The 18,984-nt window shown below is 40.4% G+C and overlaps 1 protein-coding gene across 15 annotated transcripts in view; it reads left to right on the top strand.

Annotated features, from left to right (window-relative positions):
- The window catches only part of UNC79 (unc-79 homolog, NALCN channel complex subunit), a 163,360-nt gene that overhangs the window by 29,361 nt on the left and 115,015 nt on the right, over positions 1-18,984 (top strand). For all 15 annotated transcript variants that reach the window (XM_070753573.1, XM_070753485.1, XM_070753465.1 and 12 more), the window contains exons 6-13: positions 64-119; positions 2,937-3,066; positions 4,492-4,556; positions 7,032-7,120; positions 9,999-10,039; positions 13,146-13,174; positions 16,953-17,182; positions 17,809-17,980. In XM_070753573.1, the coding sequence (XP_070609674.1) occupies positions 64-119; positions 2,937-3,066; positions 4,492-4,556; positions 7,032-7,120; positions 9,999-10,039; positions 13,146-13,174; positions 16,953-17,182; positions 17,809-17,980 (812 nt within the window). The remainder of the gene's footprint in view (positions 1-63; positions 120-2,936; positions 3,067-4,491; positions 4,557-7,031; positions 7,121-9,998; positions 10,040-13,145; positions 13,175-16,952; positions 17,183-17,808; positions 17,981-18,984) is intronic.

Here is an 18,984-nt window from a genome sequence, read left to right as displayed (position 1 = left end):
AACAATAAATACAGTGTTTTGTCATTTAATGAGATTTGCTTCTGGTTGTCTCTTCTTTTCCAGTGTATCACTGTCAGTTACTGGAATGTCTTATGAAACACAAACAGGAAGTATGGAAAGTAAGTTTGGGACCAGATGGCTTTTATGGAAACAGTACTGTATGGTGATTAATATGTCGGTAACTTTGAATTACTAAATCGTTTTGAAACTGCACTTCTAATTCCTTTCTTGGTGTTACAGAATACAGATCTGTTGTAGAATGACATAAATTTATGCATGTATTTTCCCTGTTTTAGACTTTCCACTGAAATTCTAGGTAAACATAAACAGAAATACGGAGAAGAAACATTGATTCACTCTTTTAGAAGAATCATGTATGCTATATGAGCAAGTTTCTCTTCCATCTGCTGTCTCTCCACCCACCATTGCCTGTCTGTCTCTGGGCTTTTCCCCATGGTTCTTTCTGACCATTTGGACGCGCTTGTTCTCACAGTATTAGTGGATTACAGATACACCATCAATTTATCACCAGCTCTATTGTGGTCATGTGAATCTGCAGCAAACTTAGCCCTTGAAGAATTTCTCCTGCCTTCTGCCTCCTCTGCCTTAGCATTAATCCCCCACCCCCCGCCGCCAATTTATATTCCTGGAATTCAATAGAGATGTTGGGTCCTTTAGCCTGGCTTTTTGATGGATCATGTCTTTCTTATTTGTTCATTTTCTCAGGTTCAATACGTTTATCCTACTTTATATAATTGTTAGATAGGGTGAATGGAAGAGGTGGACAGAAGTGGCTTCAAAACAACAGCTCTTTATTTGGCAACTATTTATAACCCAGCCAAGGCTCTATCTGACAGCCAGCCCTTTTATAGAGAGCTGCCAGACAATCTAGCCAATCAGCAGTCAATATTTTCCCTCTAGAATGGAGGACCTAACTGGTGCCTATCAGTCAACCCCAGCTATTGGTGCCACAGTTGTTTCTTCTGGATCCATGGGATTGCTTGTTGCAGCGTAGCCCAGGATACGATGGTGAGAGAAGACCTGGTGTCAATCGTCATGCTGCATGGTGACCCCTTGAGCAGGATGGTGACTCGCAGCTTCTTTTGGTGTGACGTGGTTGCTTGCCAGATTGTTGTTTGGCAGCCTTGGTCATGCTGACCCAGTCGGTTCTCCATCTTGGATGGAAACCATTGTGTTGAGGCTGCTTGGCATAGTCAGGCTTGCTTGGTGCTCTTCATGTTGCCTGTGGTGAAAGCAGCATGGTGCAGCAGACTCTTATTAGGTGACCGCGACGGTCATATCATTGATAGATGTCCTCATGGGAACAGTAGTTAGAGCGGTGATGATGCCCTCTGCACCTGGCACCTGGTGGAAGTCAGTTGTTGGGTGTGTTTGCCACTTTGTGCTTTTTGAATCAAATGCAACAAATGTCCTTATCACTGTCAGGTGAGAAGTCTCATGCCAAACTTTCGTGATGTACGCCAACCATCTTTCACATTCTTTTGGGGCTGCTTGTTTGCTGTAATGCCTCAATCGACCTAGCAGATGCCTCTGCTTCCCTGGCTTTGTCCAGTGCAATCTGGAGAGTGAAGGTGGTCTTTGAAAGTAACCTCAATTGGAGGTTAATGTCCTGAATTCTGCAGATCCCTCAGTCGAGCAGTAACTCATCTAGATCGCAGCCTTGCACAGTGCGGCAATGTATTCATTAATGGATTCCCACTCCTTCTGGTTCCGCAGATTGAAGGCATGGTGCTATATGAATTTGGAGGGTTTCGAGGCATATGGGTCTTGAGCATTGCCTGTAGGGGGACCAGGTGACCATCTGGATGGCTATTGGTTTAGCAAGTGCCTGGGCCATCTCAATCATGTCTGTGCCATAGTAGCTCAGGAAGAGCACTCGTCTGCAGTTGTCCAATAGCCCAATTAGGTCATTTGACTCTATTAAGCATTCAAAGTAAGTCATGTAAGTGTCCCAGTACTCCTGTGCTGGGTTAAAGTGACTTTGTAGGGCATGCGTCATCATGTCACCCGAGTTGGTGTTTTTGAAAGGCTGTTTGTCGAAAACAAACTGCCCAGGCTGGATTGCAAGGTTGTCAGCTCTTTTCTGGCCTATTTGCCTTCCAATCCCACCTTCGTCACCAGTGTTAGTTTATTTGGCAACTATTTACAACCCAGACAAGGCTCTGTCTGACAGCCAGCCCTTTTATTGGGAGTTGCCAGACAGCCTAGCCAATCAGCAGCCAATATTTTCCCTCTAGAATGGAGGACCTGACTGAAGCCTATGTGCTTCAGACTGAGAATATAACAGTAACATTCCTTGTGGCCAAAAAAAGAACTGCACCACTCTGAATTAGAATAATAACAAGCTGTTATAACAACTCCTATGTTAGCAGAAAATGTTTGGGGAAAACATGATATAGATTTTCATATGTAAAGTTTGTGAGCAAAGTTCTGGAACTGTAAACAAATTCATGGACTGATTTGGAGGCACCTTGTTCCTTAAATCTAAGTTTCTATTCCCCTTTGCTGTGGTATATAAGCATGAAAACAATAACAATAGGTTTAAAAGCGGAAGTAGTCATTGAATGGATTTCTATAGGTAGATCAGAGTATTGGTAATATCAGTGGTAATTAATTTTATTTAAAACTTTGGGGGTTGGAATATTCTCAGGAAAGAGACAATGTTGCAATTGTGTACATGACTATTTAAAAAAATATGTTCTATTTACCGACCAGTATGTAGAGTACTATACAGGATTTCAATGCTATGAATGTCTACTCAACTCATATGTGCCACTGAGTTCAATGAGGCTTATTTTTTAGTCTAACTTCCTCCAAGTCTTGGGAAGGATCATTGAATTGCTAATTGTTTTCACTTTTCTATTACTGTGCCATTGCCTGAAATTAAATGTGTTGCACCCTTTGAATTTCTCTAGGATTTGCTATATGTAATAGCATATGGTCCATCTCAAGTAAAGCCACCTGCAGTCCAAATGCTTTTCCATTACTGGCCCAACTTAAAACCTCCTGGGGCAATAAGTGAATACCGAGGACTACAGTATACGGGTAATCAACCTATGCATTAAAGTTAATACAATATATTGGCAGAAGTTATCAATAATGTCACTGACATATAATTGTTGTTTTTAAGCTTTGACTCCTCTGTATAAAATGTTTATCACTCTGTAATGAGCTCTGGGTTAGAACTTTTGAAATTAAAAATTGGGAGAAATAGAGACAATTTTCTCTAATTTCTCCTAATTAGGAAAGCACTTCTAATAGTTTCCAAACTAGAAAATTAGTTAAATGCTGTCAAAAAAATAGGGTGCAAATTCTTCTATAAGCATATGATGTTTTACTAAATGATGCATAAGAAAAAGATTGAACTGATAATTGAACTCTGTCTGTTAATACATAGTTCTGCATTTTAAACTAGACTTCTTTTCTAGCTTTTAAGTGCAGAAATATGTACTAAGAGACTGAGTTGTCGCTTGATGTTCTGATAATAGATTTACCATGAATTTCCATTTTTACTTTGACCACTTTAATTCTGTGATGAATTATACTGTATATCCATTGGATTGAAAAAGTAATTAACATTGATGGGTGAACCAGGCCTTAAAAATACTTTATACAGTGTTCCCTCGATTTTCGCGGGTTCGAACTTCGCGAAAAGTCTATACCACAGTTTTTAAAAAATATTAATTAAAGAATATATTGCAGTTTTTCCCCCTATACCACGGTTTTTCCTGCCCGATGACATCATATGTCATCACCAAACTTTTGTCCACCTTTAATAAAAAAAAATTTAAATAAACTTTAATAAAGAAACATGGTGAGTAATAATCTAAATAGTTGCTATGGGAATGGGAAATTGCAATTTAGGGGTTTAAAGTGTTAAGGGATGGCATGTGATACTGTTCATAGCCAAAAATAGTGTATTTACTTCCGCATCTCTACTTCGCAGAAATTCAACTTTCGTGGGCGGTCTCGGAATGCATTCCCCGCGAAAGTCAAGGGAACACTATACTGTGATTTTGTAAAGATATGCAGAATGATAAACAATACTTTACATTTAACATTTGTTTGTTTGTTTGTTTAGACTTCTATGCCATCCTTCTCAACTGACTCAGGGTTATCTATAAAACATTTAAGAAAATGTTTTATAGATATATCCTATCTAAAGTCCAACCCCAATAATTTAATCTCTGGAGTATCATAGCTCTTTTTTATAAACAATCTGGCATAGTTTAAAAGGCATTGTATGCTGAATCTTAATTGACAATTCAGTACATTGTTTTATTATGCTTCACTGTATTTTCCAGAGCTGACCTAACAACCCATGGTTAAATATTTAAGACATGAAACTGATATATTATCTGCTGAAATTCCTTCAGACGATATTGATGGTTTCATATAATGTTGAATATTACCAATGTTTAGCTTGTAGTAAACCTATTCAACTTTATCCCTCATGGCTTTATTTTTCAGCATGGAATCCCATTCATTGCCAGCACATTGAATGCCATAATGCAATTAACAAGCCAGCTGTGAAGGTAATGAACACTTCTGTATCCTGTAAAACATGCCCTGTGAGTAACCATTTCAGCCTTATCCCAGCTATTCATGGCATAATAAGCTCATTAAAAACAGAATGGAAGGTCATTGCCTACCACTCAAACTATTGCCAAGTATAGCCATGATAATCCCATTATACATTTCCTGGTAAATCCCTCTTTTCTATCAAGAGATTGTGAAAATGATTCTTTCTCCAAGTCTATTTTGTGTACCTAAAAATTCTACAAATAGTTCTGTAGTGATCACACATCTTTAGTGATCACAGTTGGAATTAACAACCTTGCACTATATCTCTATACCAAGTAGTATTATTTTCCCTCACAAAGACACTTATTTCTCCCTCCCATGTCCTTTGCACACATCCAAATGAAAACCAGAAATCTAATGAGAATGCAGAAAAGCAAGGAAAGTCCGAAACTACTTTTGCTACAGAACTGGATTTTTAAAAAACAGAAACAAGAGCTGTGGTGATATAGTGGTTAGAATGCAGTATTGCAGGCTAATTTTGATGACTGCCAGCAGTTCAATCCTGTCCAGTTCAAGGTTGACTCATCCTCCCATCCTATGGAAGTCAGGCGTCCTCCTCGATCCACAACTGACCTTAGAACACCATCTTTCGGCTGTGGCGAGGGGGGCATATGCCCAGGTTTGCCTGGTATATCAGTTGCGGCCCTATTTGGACAGGGAGTCTTTGCTCACGGTCGCTCATGCTCTTATCACCTCGAGGTTCGACTACTGCAGTGCTGTCTACATGGGGCTGTCTACATACCTTTGAAGAGTGTTTGGAAACTTCAAATAATCCAAAATGCAGCCGTGCGAGTGTTATTGGGCCTCCAGAGGCATGCCCATATTTCAACATCACTCCGCGGACTGCACTGGCTGCCGATTGGTTTCCGGACACAATTCAAAGTGTTGGTTAGAACCTATAAAGCCCTATGTGGCACAGGACCAGATTATCTCTGAGACCGCCTTCTGCCGTACAAATCCCAGTGTCCGGTGAGGTCCCACAGAGTTGGTCTTCTCAGGGTCCTGTCAACCAGACAATGTCAGCTGGTGGGGCCTAAGTGAAGAGCCTTCTCTGTGGGGGGCCAGGCCCTCTGGAACCAGCTCCCCTCAGAGATTCGCACTGCCCCCACCCTCTTTGCTTTCCGAAAAAGTTTGAAGACTCATCTTTGCCACCAGGTCTGGGGCCATTAGATCTCCCCCCCCCCCAACCAACGAATGTGTTTAGAATAATCTGTGGATTGAGTGAATGAGAAATAAATGTTTTTAAGCTTTTAGGATGTTTTTAAAGTCTTTTAACTGTTATTAATTGGATCAAATTGTTTTATTATGTATTCTATGTTTGTTGGGAGCCGCCCCGAGTCCACCGAGAGGGGCGGCATATGAATCCAATAAATAAATAAATAATAAATAAATGTCTAAGACCGCCTTCTGTCTAAGTGCTAAGTGCTATTGCTAATATTATTGCTAACTATAAATCCAACACTCCATTTTGGATAGAGTAATGGGTATAATTTATTCAAAATTAAACTAGCTATGAAAAGTAAATACATATTCTCTCTACTGCAGTTGTGTTTTGTGGTCTTTAGTATCTGGATGCTTGTGATGCTGTTGAAAAGAGTTATATGTCTGATTCTTATGAACTGATCCTTTAACTTTCAAACCAAATTTTAATGCAAAGCTAAGTTTATGATAATCAGAGCAGAATTACTCTACACAAATTTTTTTAGACTTAATCCTTATGGTAACTGTTGTTCCCACTTGTAATCCTAGTATGTAAGTGCTAAATATTTTGTGAGTAGGAAAAGAATTCAACCCATAGATTCTAGTTTGAGTAACACACGACTATAAGGAGTAAGGAATGATAAATTTCATACATCACACTTAACTATGATTTTATGAATTATGTTTTGTTGACCTACAAATGGCTGGGAATACAGGCATTAAATGACACTGTGAACCATCCTTTACAAAAGCACATGGAATGTGTTAAATAGACTATATTATAGCATATTGGCATAACATGCTATGCAACTCAAACAAAGTCATATCCTCTTTTGATAGTTTACTTAACAATATGCTCTTTTTTCCCCAGACCAGTTTTATTTGCATATTAGTTTGCTTGCTGAATCTCAAAATTGCCAGACTACTTTATTACATATGATGACATTATTTCTTAATACAGTATCTTCTTTACTGAATCTGTGCCGCAAAATATATCAAACAAGTATTCAAAATAATAATAATAATAATAATAATATAGCCCATTGTTGCCATTGTCAGTCATCCCAAGTAATTGTTTTTCCATATTCAAGCACTAGGGTAAAAAGGAAATCCAGGATCATATAATTTCTTTCATTCCAAATATACCTGTCCTCTAATGAGGCTTCATGTCGGGAGGGTGCTTTTGGGGAATGAGAAACTAATTCCATGCTTCCTGTGTATTTCAGATGTGCGTAGACCCTTCTTTATCTGTGGCGTTGGGTGATAAACCACCCCCTCTCTATCTTTGTGAAGAATGCAGCCAAAGGATTGCAGGGTGGGTAAATCAAGAGATGTGCACACACAGAAAGAGAGAGAGAGAAAAAACTGGAGATAAGCTTAAGAGACATTTTTTTTAAAAGTTGTGTTAATCTTTGGAGCCTGATTAAGTTAAAGCCGCTCCGAGTCGCTGGAGTGGGGCGGCATAGAAATCTAATTAATAATAATAATAATAATAATAATAATAATAATAATAATAATAATGTGACACTAAAATAGAAAGCAAGCAGAAAAAAACAACTACAGTGGTACCTCTACTTACAAACTTAATTTGTTCTGTGACCAGGTTCTTAAGTAGAAAAGTTTGTAAGAAGAAGCAATTTTCCCCATAGGAATCAATGTAAAAGCAAATAATGCGTGCGATTGGGGAAACTACAGGGAGGGTGTAGGCCCTGTTTCATCCCAGGAGATTCCTAGAGAGGCCCCACAGAGGCTTCTTGCCGCCTTTTCTGGCCCTGTTTCCTCCCAGGAGATTCCTAGAGAGGTTTCTCCCTGTCTTTTCCGGTTACAGTTTCAGAGGCTTGGGTGTGTAAGTGGGAAATGGTTCTTGAGAAGAGGCAAAAAAAATCTTGAACACCCGGTTCTTATCTAGAAAAGCTCGTAAGTAGAGGCGTTCTTAGGTAGAGGTACCACTGTACTTAATTTACAGATCTGTGTAAATACAACAGTTCGATTTTCTAAGTTGAATAAAAAATTACATTTGCTTTATTAACGCACAAAGTATATTTGACACTGCAGAAAATATGTTATAAATAAAAACAGAGCTGGGAGTAGTGTCCATGTCCTGACTCCAATTAAGCAAAAAGAATTAAGATTCAAAGATACAAGGAAGTAAAGAACTGTGATAGAAGGAGTTGGGATTTTCCAAGTATTTAAAGGAAAATTTTCCTGCTGTATGCCTCTATAATGATATAGTTGGCTAGACTATTTTTGATCTCAGTCTTTAGTAAAATCTATATATTATTACAACTCATGTCTAACTTTTAACTCGGTGAAACAGTGTATCATGGGCAACAATTTTTGTACCAAGGTACCTTACATGGGCTAACTTTGAGAATGTTCCCAAAATTGAGGACCCAGGACTCATGTGAAATTTGGCAAATTTGTGGTTGCTTCAGTGCTGTCATACTGTCACATGGATCTGTAGCAGAGATGGGAAACCCATATAACCAAAAGTCATATATTTTCTTTCATCTAAGTTCAAGCATCTGTTAGCTACTACTGTTTATAGAATCTCTGAAAATAAATCCAACTATCATTCAGCTGGTTGTAACAGAACATGTGGATGGGCTTTATTGGCTGCTGAGTGGAAAGAGAAGTCATAAGTCAAAAAGGGTGAAGAAAGGAAGAGGGAAAAAGTGACTTTTCTACGTACTTTAAGGTCTGGTCTTTATGCTGTAGCCTTCAGTTTAACTCTTATCTACCACTATTACATTCCCCAAAGGAATTCAGTATTGGTAAGAAAAAAATAAATCCTCTTCCTATTGTATAGCATTAAATTGTAAATTGTAATGTAAGCCATGTATTCCCTTTCATTTTTTGTTTAAGTATATAATAGGACTTCTCCCGTCACAGTATTTGCTTTAATGAGATACTCAAAATGGAACACATATTATTTTATTAAAATAGCAGTATTAAAAATGAAATTTAACCCAGGGTTGTTCATTAAGTGAATAAAATACATTATCATCAAAATTGGAAGTATGTGGCCACCAATTCCTGAACAAAAATTCTTTTCTCTAACACACAACACTAGGACAAGGGGCACTCCCTAAAGCTCATAGGTAAGAAAGTTAGGACAAATCAAGGGGAATATTTCTTCACCCAGAGGGTCATTGGTTTATGGAGTTCACTTCCAGAAGAGGTCGTGACAGCTGTCAGCCTTGATAGCTTCAAAGCAGGATTAGACAGATTCATGGATGCCAAGTGTATTGGTGGTTATTGAAATGGATGTCCATGTGCCGCCTCTATGTTGGTTGAAGCAGGCAGGATTCCCCTGAGTACCATTTGTTGGGGGTCAGGGGAAAGGGAGGGTCTTGCCTTCTCTTTCTGCTCAAGATCCCCATGGACAATTGGTGGGCCATTGTGTGATGCAGAATGCTGGACTCGATGGGCTTTGGCCTGATTCAGCATGGCTCTTCTTAAGTTCTTATGTTCTTATGACACGTCGGGCTGCTGCTTTATCATTGTTTTAGCATTATAATGATGCCACTTGCAAAGGATTCCTAAAAAGTCTTTTATTTTTTTATAAAAGCCACCTGTGTGTCAACATAATCCTTGCTTTAAATCTAAAGCAAAAACAATTAATTTGGAAAGAAGGCTAAGCTTTATACAGCGATGAGGTGTTTGACAATTAGAGCTACTAATTCGCTTAGCATTTTATCTTTTCACCAAGTAGATTTTCTTCTCTGTATATTTTAGTATCTTCTAAATTAGAATCTTCTTTGTAACATAAAAAATAGGCAGGCAGACTTGGAATAAATGAATGACAAAGAGGCTAAAGTTGTCCAGCTGCCAGCTGCCATTTTAGAAGTAAAAATAAACCTTGGATCTTAATTAGATATCAGGGAGCTCTTCCCTTCAAGTATGTTTAATGGAGGTTCCATTCCATTAAAGGCATCTCTTTCCCTTCATTCTCCCAGCTGTGTGAAACAGCTTTTCAGAAGTGTAAGATTAGCAGAAGTAGAAGAACTAATTGGTGGGAGTCTTCCAATCTCTTCCCCTCAACTTGTAGAAATACCTGCAGGAATTCTTCTCAGAGAATTCTTAAGAATTTAGCCGACATACACAATCATTATATTCAAACTATGGCTGTTTCATTGAAGAGATAGATGGCGTCACAGTCCATTCTAATTCTTTTCCTACTTTCTTTTAAGGGACCACAGTGAATGGTTGGTTGATGTTCTTTTACCACAAGGTAAGACAGAATTTAACATGAGAGAAACTAATATTCACAGTATGGATATAGTAATATTTATAAAATAATGGACTTGTAAAATGTTATAAAGATATTCAAAGGGCATTCATAGCTGGATGGAAGGTCTTTTATACAAAATCTCAGGTTCAGTTTCTTCCTTTTTCAGCTCAGCAGTTAAATAGTGGTGAAAGCAATTTTATCATTCTTAAAATTTAAGAGCTTTGGTGAAGGCAATCCTGGGGTAAATGGACATACAATCTTAAATAAAATACCATATTTGTTGGACTATAAGACAGTAGCATAGCATAGCATAGCATAGCATAGTATAGTAGCAAGATTTTGAAGAGGTAAACGAGAAAAAAAGGTTTTTGCCCTCCTGCTTCCCAGGAACACTCTGCAGGCCCGTTTTTCACAAAACTGGGATGCGCAGACGGTTTGGGAGGTCTGCAGAGTACTCCTGGTGCTGGGGAGGGCAAAAACGTGTAAGGGGGGGTGTTGTGAGGGAAAAAATGGGCCTGTTTTTCATGAAAATAGGCCCATTTTTTTTTTTCAAAACTGGGATGCACAGAGGGATTGGGAAGGCCTGCAGAGTGCTCCTGAAGGATGGGGAGGACAAAAATGCCTCCAATTTTGCAAATAACTGGAATGTTTTTGCAAAAACAGGCCAGTTTTTCACCTCCCAAACCTCCCACCCACTATGTTTTTGCCATCCCCAGCCCCTAGGAACACTCTACAGGCCAGCCAAACCCTCTGTGCACTGTTTTTTTTTTTAAAAAAAAATGGACCTGTTTTTGTCAAAAATTGGATGCATAGGGCAGGGTTTTGGGAGGCCAAAAATAGCTGTATTCAGTATATAAGACGCACCAACATTTTCACCTTCTTTTTTTGGAGGGGAAAGTGCGTTTTATACTCCGAAAAGTATGGTAGTTTTCTAAGTTGCTATTTCAGGATTATACTTTCAGAGGAGATATGAATGTTATTATCAAAGTGATTAATTCTTATTCTTGCAAACCTAAGACCCTTTCTCTCATTAAATAGAATCTGAACTTAGTCAGATTCGAAATAGACTCAATATAATCCTTAGACCTTGGTTAGCTTTATTTTAACTATGATTACATTTGGATTCATGAGGTTTAATAGGATATGATGCCCATTGGTTTTAGAGCTAATGTCACAGTAAACCATCACAATATATCTGATTTTTAATCAGATATAATGATGTTTGATTGGACAACCTATGGACCTCTACATATTGCTGTACTTTTACTCCCAGAATCCCTCACAATTGATCCAATGGTTGAGAAGTGAAGCGACATTTGCATATCCTGTGTTTTCTGAAAGATTAAAAAAAAAGAGAATCTTTGCTTCAGATGTTCCAATTGATAAATGGATGGCCAGGATGATATAGAGACACATTTAGTAGCTTTAATACTCCTTTATATGTACCTGTAGATAGTAATGGAAAGGACTGAAAATATTTTTTTACCTATCTCTGTTCATCTTTGTTCTCTGTAGGTTCAGGGATTGGCTGTTAAATTCAGGGGTTGGGGGAGCAATTTTTTGGTTCTGAACTTTTAATGAAACTGAATTGTCTGTCACAAATGTATTGTGCTTAATTGTTGATTATCCTCCCCTGCCAAATCCAATGGTATTCACTATTCCTAAAACTTTCACTTATAATTGCACTTCTTCCTTTTATGAATATTTTAGCTTCCAAACTTAGGAAATGAATGAGTTTATACAAAAATTTCTGTTATGCAAGTCAGAATCCAATACTGTACCTGGGCCTGGCCTACTGTTAAGACTGTGATAGTTATCTTAGGCAGCAGTCAGAGACAGTTATCTCAGGCAGTCGATATTAGGAAATAATATCAGAGTGCTGGCAGACAAAAATGTAGGTGTCATTTAACAAGTTCTGTAACCTCTAAATTAGGAAGTATTGTGTAAGGAAGATTTAACTGCCAGTTTAGTTGGCTTTTGGGCATAGAATGGGAAGAGTAATTATCTTGCTTTTGCCTCTGACAATAAAGGTGTTGTGGGCTAGCCCAAACTAGTTCCAGGAAAGAGAGAAATGGGCAAGATTTGCCTTGTTTTGAATGGTAGAAGGTGGAAGATTTGAGCCATGAAGGAAAACAATTCACTCTCTGTTACATACTTCCATACCTTATAATGCAGGGGTCCCCAAACTTTTTACACAGGAGGCCAGTTCACTGTCCCTAGGACTGTTGGAGGGCCGGACTATAAAAAAAACCTGTGAACAGATTCCTATGCACACTGCACATACCTTATTTCTTTCTCTCTCTCTCACTCACTCTCTCTCTCTTGCTTTCTCTCTCTCTCTCTTGCTCTCTCTCTCTCTCTCTTTCTTTCTTTCTTTCTGTCTCTTGCTCTGTCTTTTGCACTCTCTCTCTTGCTCCCTCCCTCTCTTTCTCTCTCCCTCTCTTTCTCCCCCTATCTTCTTTCCCTCCCTCCCTTCCCTCCCTCCCTCCCTTCCCTCCCTCCCTTCCCCCTTCCCTCCCTCCTTCCTTCCTCTCCACTTCTTTCCCTCACTCTTTTTCCCTTCTCTTTCCCTTTTCTTTCTTTCTCTCCACTTCTCCCTCTCTCTTTTCCCTCTTTCACCCTCCCTCTTCTCTCCCCGCGGAGGACTCACCCAACAAGCCTCCACCCTCCAACTCCGGACTCCCATTCAATCCCCATTCAGAAAACGGGAGCTAGCAACTCAAAAGAGGAGGAGGCGGCTGGTGTGTGCGTGTATGTGTGTGTGTTGTGCCCAGCTCGGCTTTCAGCAAGCCTTACTTTACCTCGGGTGAGATAAGATTGAGAGGGACGTTCTCACTGCTTTTCCAGTGCGGCCTTGGAAAAGACCCACGGGCCAGATAAATGGCCTCAGCGGGCCGCATGTGGCCCCCGGGCTGTAGTTTGGGGACCGCTGTTATAATGGCTTGATGTAAATCTGTTTCTAATCTGCTTATATAAGGTACTGAGTAACCCAATAAGATCCAGAAGCCAGAGACCATCCTAGAATTATGTTTTACTGAATACTCTATCATATTGCACTTGGTAGCAGTGATCATAACTCTTGATTTTAATTTCCCTTCCCTTCTAGCTGAAATTTCTGCTATATGTCAAAAGAAGGTAAAGTAGACGTGCATGTCTCATGGGATATAACTCAGCTTTTTGTGGTTGTTGTTTGGTTTCTGGTTCACCTCATCATCACATGCTGTATAAAAGTTTTTCTGTGCAAATTATCTTTATCTTGCAAACACATCTTGAAATTGTTCTGATTATTATGTGTTGACATAAAATTGGCCTACAATTCTAAGAGCTGTTTTACTGCTATTAATAGTACAATGTCTGGTTAAGTACGAGCATGCTTCATATAAAATTGTTAAACCAGGAGACCTGTTGAAATGAATAGAGACGGCAAAGGTAGGTTGGGTATCAAAGATATGCTCTGAAAGGAAGAATGTTACATTGTTTTTCTTCTCCATGGCATTTTTTCACCCAGGGGTTATTTGCTCAGTCTGAACTATTGTGATTGTCCTCTATGAGGATGGTAGATATCTTGGTAATGGGCAAAGCAATAGCAACAGAATTTCACAACTGTAAACAAAGAATAGAATCTTGTAGCACATCAAGATAAAAGAAGTTCCATCTTGCTTCATTTTTCATTTTTTGTCTTTTGTCATGTTATGCAAAGATTTTTTTTAAAAAAGATCTTTCTTGGTAGTAAAATTATATAGTAAGAACTGAATATCCAAATTGCAAGGTCTCCCTCTGTCTCTCAAAAATACTTGTGAATTTTTTTGTGTGTGAATTTTTCTGAGTGATTAATGATTTAGTGCAGTGATGGTGAATCTTTTTTCCCTTAGGTGCCGAAAGAGCGTGGGTGTGCGCTATCACACATGCGTGAGTGCCCACACTCATCATTCAATGCCTGGGGAGGATGAAAACAGCTTTCCTCGCCCAGGGCCGCCGATAGGCCAGTATTACTGCTACTAGCATCAGGGGCCCGGCCAAATTGAAAAATGGGGTTTAATACATAATTGGTATGTTGCAAAATGAAGTAGTTTTAAAATGGCGGTGGGGGGGGGGGCAGACACTTAGGCTGTATGGGGCCCCAAAATTCCTGATGGCGGCCCTGTTCTCACCCCCCCCCCCGAGACCCTCTGGAGGCTGGAAATGGCCTGTTTTCCAACTTCTCGTGGGCCCAATAGACTCAGGTTTTGCCCTCCCCAGACTCCAAAGGCTTCCCTGGAGCCAGGGGAGGGTAAAAATGTCCTCCTCCATCCCCTCCAAAGGCTCTCTGGAAGCCAAAAACGCCCTCCCAGAGCCTCTGTGTGAGCCAAAAATGAGCTGGCTGGCACACACATGCACGTTGGAACTGAGCTAAGGCAACAGCTAGCGTGGCAGTAGATATGGCTCTGCGTGTCACTTGTGTCACTCATGCCATAGGTTCACCATCACTGATTTAGTGCAAATCTCTCCACAGTATATTTATCCTATACTATTATGGATGGAGGTTAATATAAGAATAGTATTGTTCATACCTTCAGAATGTGGGTCTTGAACAAAGACACAGGTAAAGCACCTTTTCAAAATTTATTCGCAAAACAATACAGCCATCAAATGTCTAACAGGAAAACAGCCATAACCTTTAGTTTTAATGACTTCAGAAGCTAAAAATGTCTACAGATGCTTAGAATCTTCATTTGGAGCTTTTGACCAGTTTTCTACAGTCAGCTGCACAAAGCCTGCAGTTCTGCAAGAATTGCCAGACAAAGTTTCAAAGTCACACAAGCACCTTGTTTGAAATGAACCAAGCCATCTCTCATAGGCTTAATGAGGAACAGTGTAGAAAGGGGTGTTAGACTCAATTTCATTTAGAGCCACATCAGGGTTGTGTTTTATTTTGGGGGGGGCTGGGGGTGTGGCTAGCTTGGCATCAGTTGTTCAGGGGCGCCCGAATGCTCTATCAATGAAAACGGTCTCCTGAGTTCTGATTTTTGGCTGCGATTGCCTCCTACAACCCTCTGGCACCTGCAGCCCTTTTGAACTCGATTTTAGGATGCAATGGCTTCCTGCAACTCTCTGCCAGCGAAAATATATCATCATGACAGAGACAGAGCAGGCAGGTCCTTTGCTGTTTCCAGGGCAGCCCCAGGGGCCAGACCTAGCCCATGCTGTTTGAGTTTGATACCTGTGGTATAGAACAGTGTTTCCCAACCTTTTTTGAGCCGCGGCACATTATTCACATGTACAAAATCCTGGGGAACATTGAGCAGGGGGGGGATAAAAAAAGTTTGGACAAAAAATCTCTTCCTCCCTTTCGCTCTATTTCTCTCTCTCTCCCTTTCTCTCCCTTCCTTCCTCTTTCTTTCCCTCTCTCTCTCCATCCCTCTTTGTTTCTCCCTTCCTTCCTCTTTTTTTGCTCTCTTTCTCTCTCCCTCCTTCCCTCCCTCTATGTCTTTCCCTCACCCTCCTTCTCCCCTCTTTCTCTCTCTTTCTTGCTATCTCTCTGTCTCTCTCTTTTGCTTTCTCTCTCTTTCTCTCTCTCCCTCTCTCTCCCTCTCTTTCTCTCTCTCTCCCACTCTTTCTCTCTCTTTCTCTCTCTTTCTCTCTCTTTCTCTCTCTTTCTCTCTCTCTTTCTCTCTCTTTCTCTCTCTTGCTATCTCTCTCTTTCTCTCTCTTGCTATCTCTCTCTTTCTCTCTCTTTCTCTTTCTCGTACACCACGCCGCAGCAGTGGCATTGGGCAGTAGCCGTGGGGCAGCGGCAGGGTGGTCAGCTGTGAGGCGGAGCTCTAGAACGGAGGCACCGACGGCGGCAGCTGGACGTGTTGCTAGACACCGTACATGCTGGCGTTGCGCTGGGCATGGGTGTGGGGCTGGAGCCTCCGTCCCGGCCCAGCCAGCAGGCAAGTGCCAGCCATGCAATGCCAGCATGTACGGCGTACAGCAACATGTCCAGCCACCGTCGGTGCCTCTGTCCTGGAGTTCTGGCTCGCTGCCACCCACTCTGCTGCCGCCCAGCGGCTACTGCCTGGTGCTGCTGCTGCCCTCCCATTACCACCGCCCTCCCACCGGGCCCCAAAGCTCACCTGCTGCCGCCACCAGGGGAGCTCCAGCTGGGCGGGGTGCTGCAGTTGCCAGAAAACTTGGAAGGCGCAAAGAAGGAAGCTCAGCTTCCGGTCTCACAACTTTTTGCTCTTTGCACTCTCAGCAAAAAGTTGCGAGACCAGAAGCTGAGCTTCCTTCTTCGCGGCACACCTGACCATGTCTCGCAGCACACTGGTTGGGAAACACTGGTATAGAACACTAAATACCGGTACTAGGAGCTTGGTTATCCATTGCTGAATAGGGTAACAATTTAGAATCTAGTACAGATAATCCTCAATTTACAACCATTTATTTAGAAACTATTCAAAGTTACAATGGCACTAAAAAAGTGATTGTTTTCCACATGACCGTTACAGCATCCCAGTGATCATGTGATCACAATTTGGACAGTTGGCAACTGGCATGTATAGTTGCAGTGTCCCAGGATCATGTGATCACCTTTTGTGACCTTCTGACAAGCAAAGTCAATGGGGAAGCCAGATTAATTTAACAACCATATTATTAACTTAACAACTGCAGTGATTCACTTAACAACTGTGGTAAGAAAGGTTGTGAAATGAGGCAAAACTCACTGAGCAACTATCTTGTTTAGCAATGGAAGTTTTCAGCTATATTGCGATCATATGTCAAGTATTACCTGTCGCTCACATCTGAACTCTGCATTTTCCCACTCTCTATTATTATCCCACCTTTTCAACCCATTCCAAGGTAGTGTTTTAAATGTAATTTTCTATGACTGTCAGCTAGCTGCGTTTTGCTTCTATATCACATTTGTCTTGTTTTTGTTTTTTTGCAGAATTGCAGCTCACATGTTAGGAGAGCTGTTGTGACATGTTTCTCTGCTGGATGCTGTGGTCGCCATGGTAACAGGCCGGTGCGTTACTGCAAAAGATGCCACTCAAATCATCACAGCAGTGAAGTCGGAGCAACAGCAGAGACCCACCTTTATCAGACATCACCACCTCCTATCAATACCCGTGAATGTGGTGCTGAGGAATTAGTCTGCACGGTGGAAGCTGTCATTAGGTAACCTTCACCAGCAATTAATACAGTGGTACTTCTGTCTAAGAATGCCTCTACTTACAAACTTTTCTAGATAAGAACTAGGTGTTCAAGATTTTTTTGTCTCTTCTCAGGAACCATTTTCCACTTACAAACCCGAGCCTCTGAAACTGTAACTGGAAAAGGGAGGGAAAAGCCTCCGTGGGCCTCTCTAGGGGTCTCCTGGGGGGAAACAGGGCCAGAAAAAGCAGGGGGGAAGCCTCAGTGGGGCCTCTCTAGGAATATCCTGGGAGGAAACAGGGCCTCCACCCTCCTTGTGGTTTCTCCAACCGTACACATTATTTGCTTCTATATTGATTCCTATGGGAAAAATTGCTTCTTCTTACAACCTTTTCTACTTAAGAACCTGGTCAAGGGACGAATTAAGTTTGTAAGTAGAGGTACCACTGTATAGTCAAATATCCCTTTCTGCCCTCCATCATCTGTCCCATTATTGCAGCCTTTCCCAATTGCTATCACCCAGACTGAACCCACAATGCCCAATCAGATTTACTCATGGTTCCAGCCCAAGAAGCCACACTGGCTGACATTCAAAGGTTAGTATGGTGAACAGGATTTGGAGTACATCTTAGGTGTTCTTCATCTTTTAGCTTGCTGAAAGAGGCTGAATTCCATGCTGAACAAAGAGAGTACGAGCTCAATCGCAGGAGGCAGCTGGGCCTGTCTTCCTCTCATCATTCTTTGGACAACACAGATTTTGATAACAAAGATGATGACAAGCATGATCAGCGCCTTCTGAGCCAATTTGGAATTTGGTTCCTGGTAGGTGTGCTTTCCTCTTTTCCTTAAGATTCAAATTCTAGGAGAATTATTAGAAGCATCTCAGAGATTAAAACAATATTTCCAAATGTGGTACCTTACAGATGCCCTGTACTTTAACCCCATCATCATAGCCAGTCTTCCCAATATCTATTGCTGTCTGAACATTATTTGAGTTGAAGGACAATACATCTGTAGAACTGAGACTAGGGTTCTGAATCTCTGCGAATAGAGAAAGTTTATGGCTTCTGATGTTCGTTTTGCTAATATAAGGGAATGACTGAATATTGTTGTTCACATTTTTTAAAAATTTTGTTTGAAGGTATAATATCTGTAGAAGGTCTCTTTATAAACAACTTTGCAGGCTATAGAATTATAGACTAGAATAAAACCTAAATAATATGCATGACCGCAGCAAAACAAATACATGGATGTACTTCATTAGCTTAGTTCAGTCTTCACATCTTTAAACTCTCTTTTTATAATACTCTACTAAAAAACATTTCTGGAGAGCTCAAAAGCTTTTTTGTCAACTCCCCCTGAAAATGCTTAGTTAATCAAAAGTCGTTCAAGATAGCATCAATAACAATCTGTTAACCAAGACAAGTGATGTATAGATGGTTCAGATTGATTCCTGAATATGTAATCTGCTTAGCTAAAGTAGGAATCTGAGAAGCATGCCTTTTTATCAGACATGTTTCATAATAATCAGGATAAACAACTATTAACTGGCTTCCTAAAGGGAATGGTATTAATAGAATAGAATAAAAAAAATTTATTGGCCAGGTGTGATTGGACACACAAGGAATTTGTCTTGGTGCATATGTTCTAAAAGAAAAGATATGTTCATCAAGAATTACAAGGGACAACACTTAATGATAGTCCAGATACAAATAAATAATCAAATCATATTAGAAACCAGTCAATGTAAATCATAAAGATATAAGCAAAAAAGGTTACAGTCATACAGTCATTAATGGGAGGAGATAGTGATGGGTACGATGAGA

The sequence above is a fragment of the Erythrolamprus reginae genome, chromosome 1 (genome assembly GCF_031021105.1).
Source record: "Erythrolamprus reginae isolate rEryReg1 chromosome 1, rEryReg1.hap1, whole genome shotgun sequence".
Lineage (NCBI taxonomy): Eukaryota > Metazoa > Chordata > Lepidosauria > Squamata > Dipsadidae > Erythrolamprus > Erythrolamprus reginae.
The sequence above is the reverse complement of the archived record's forward strand: the minus strand, read 5'-3'. Positions and strand labels throughout refer to the sequence as shown.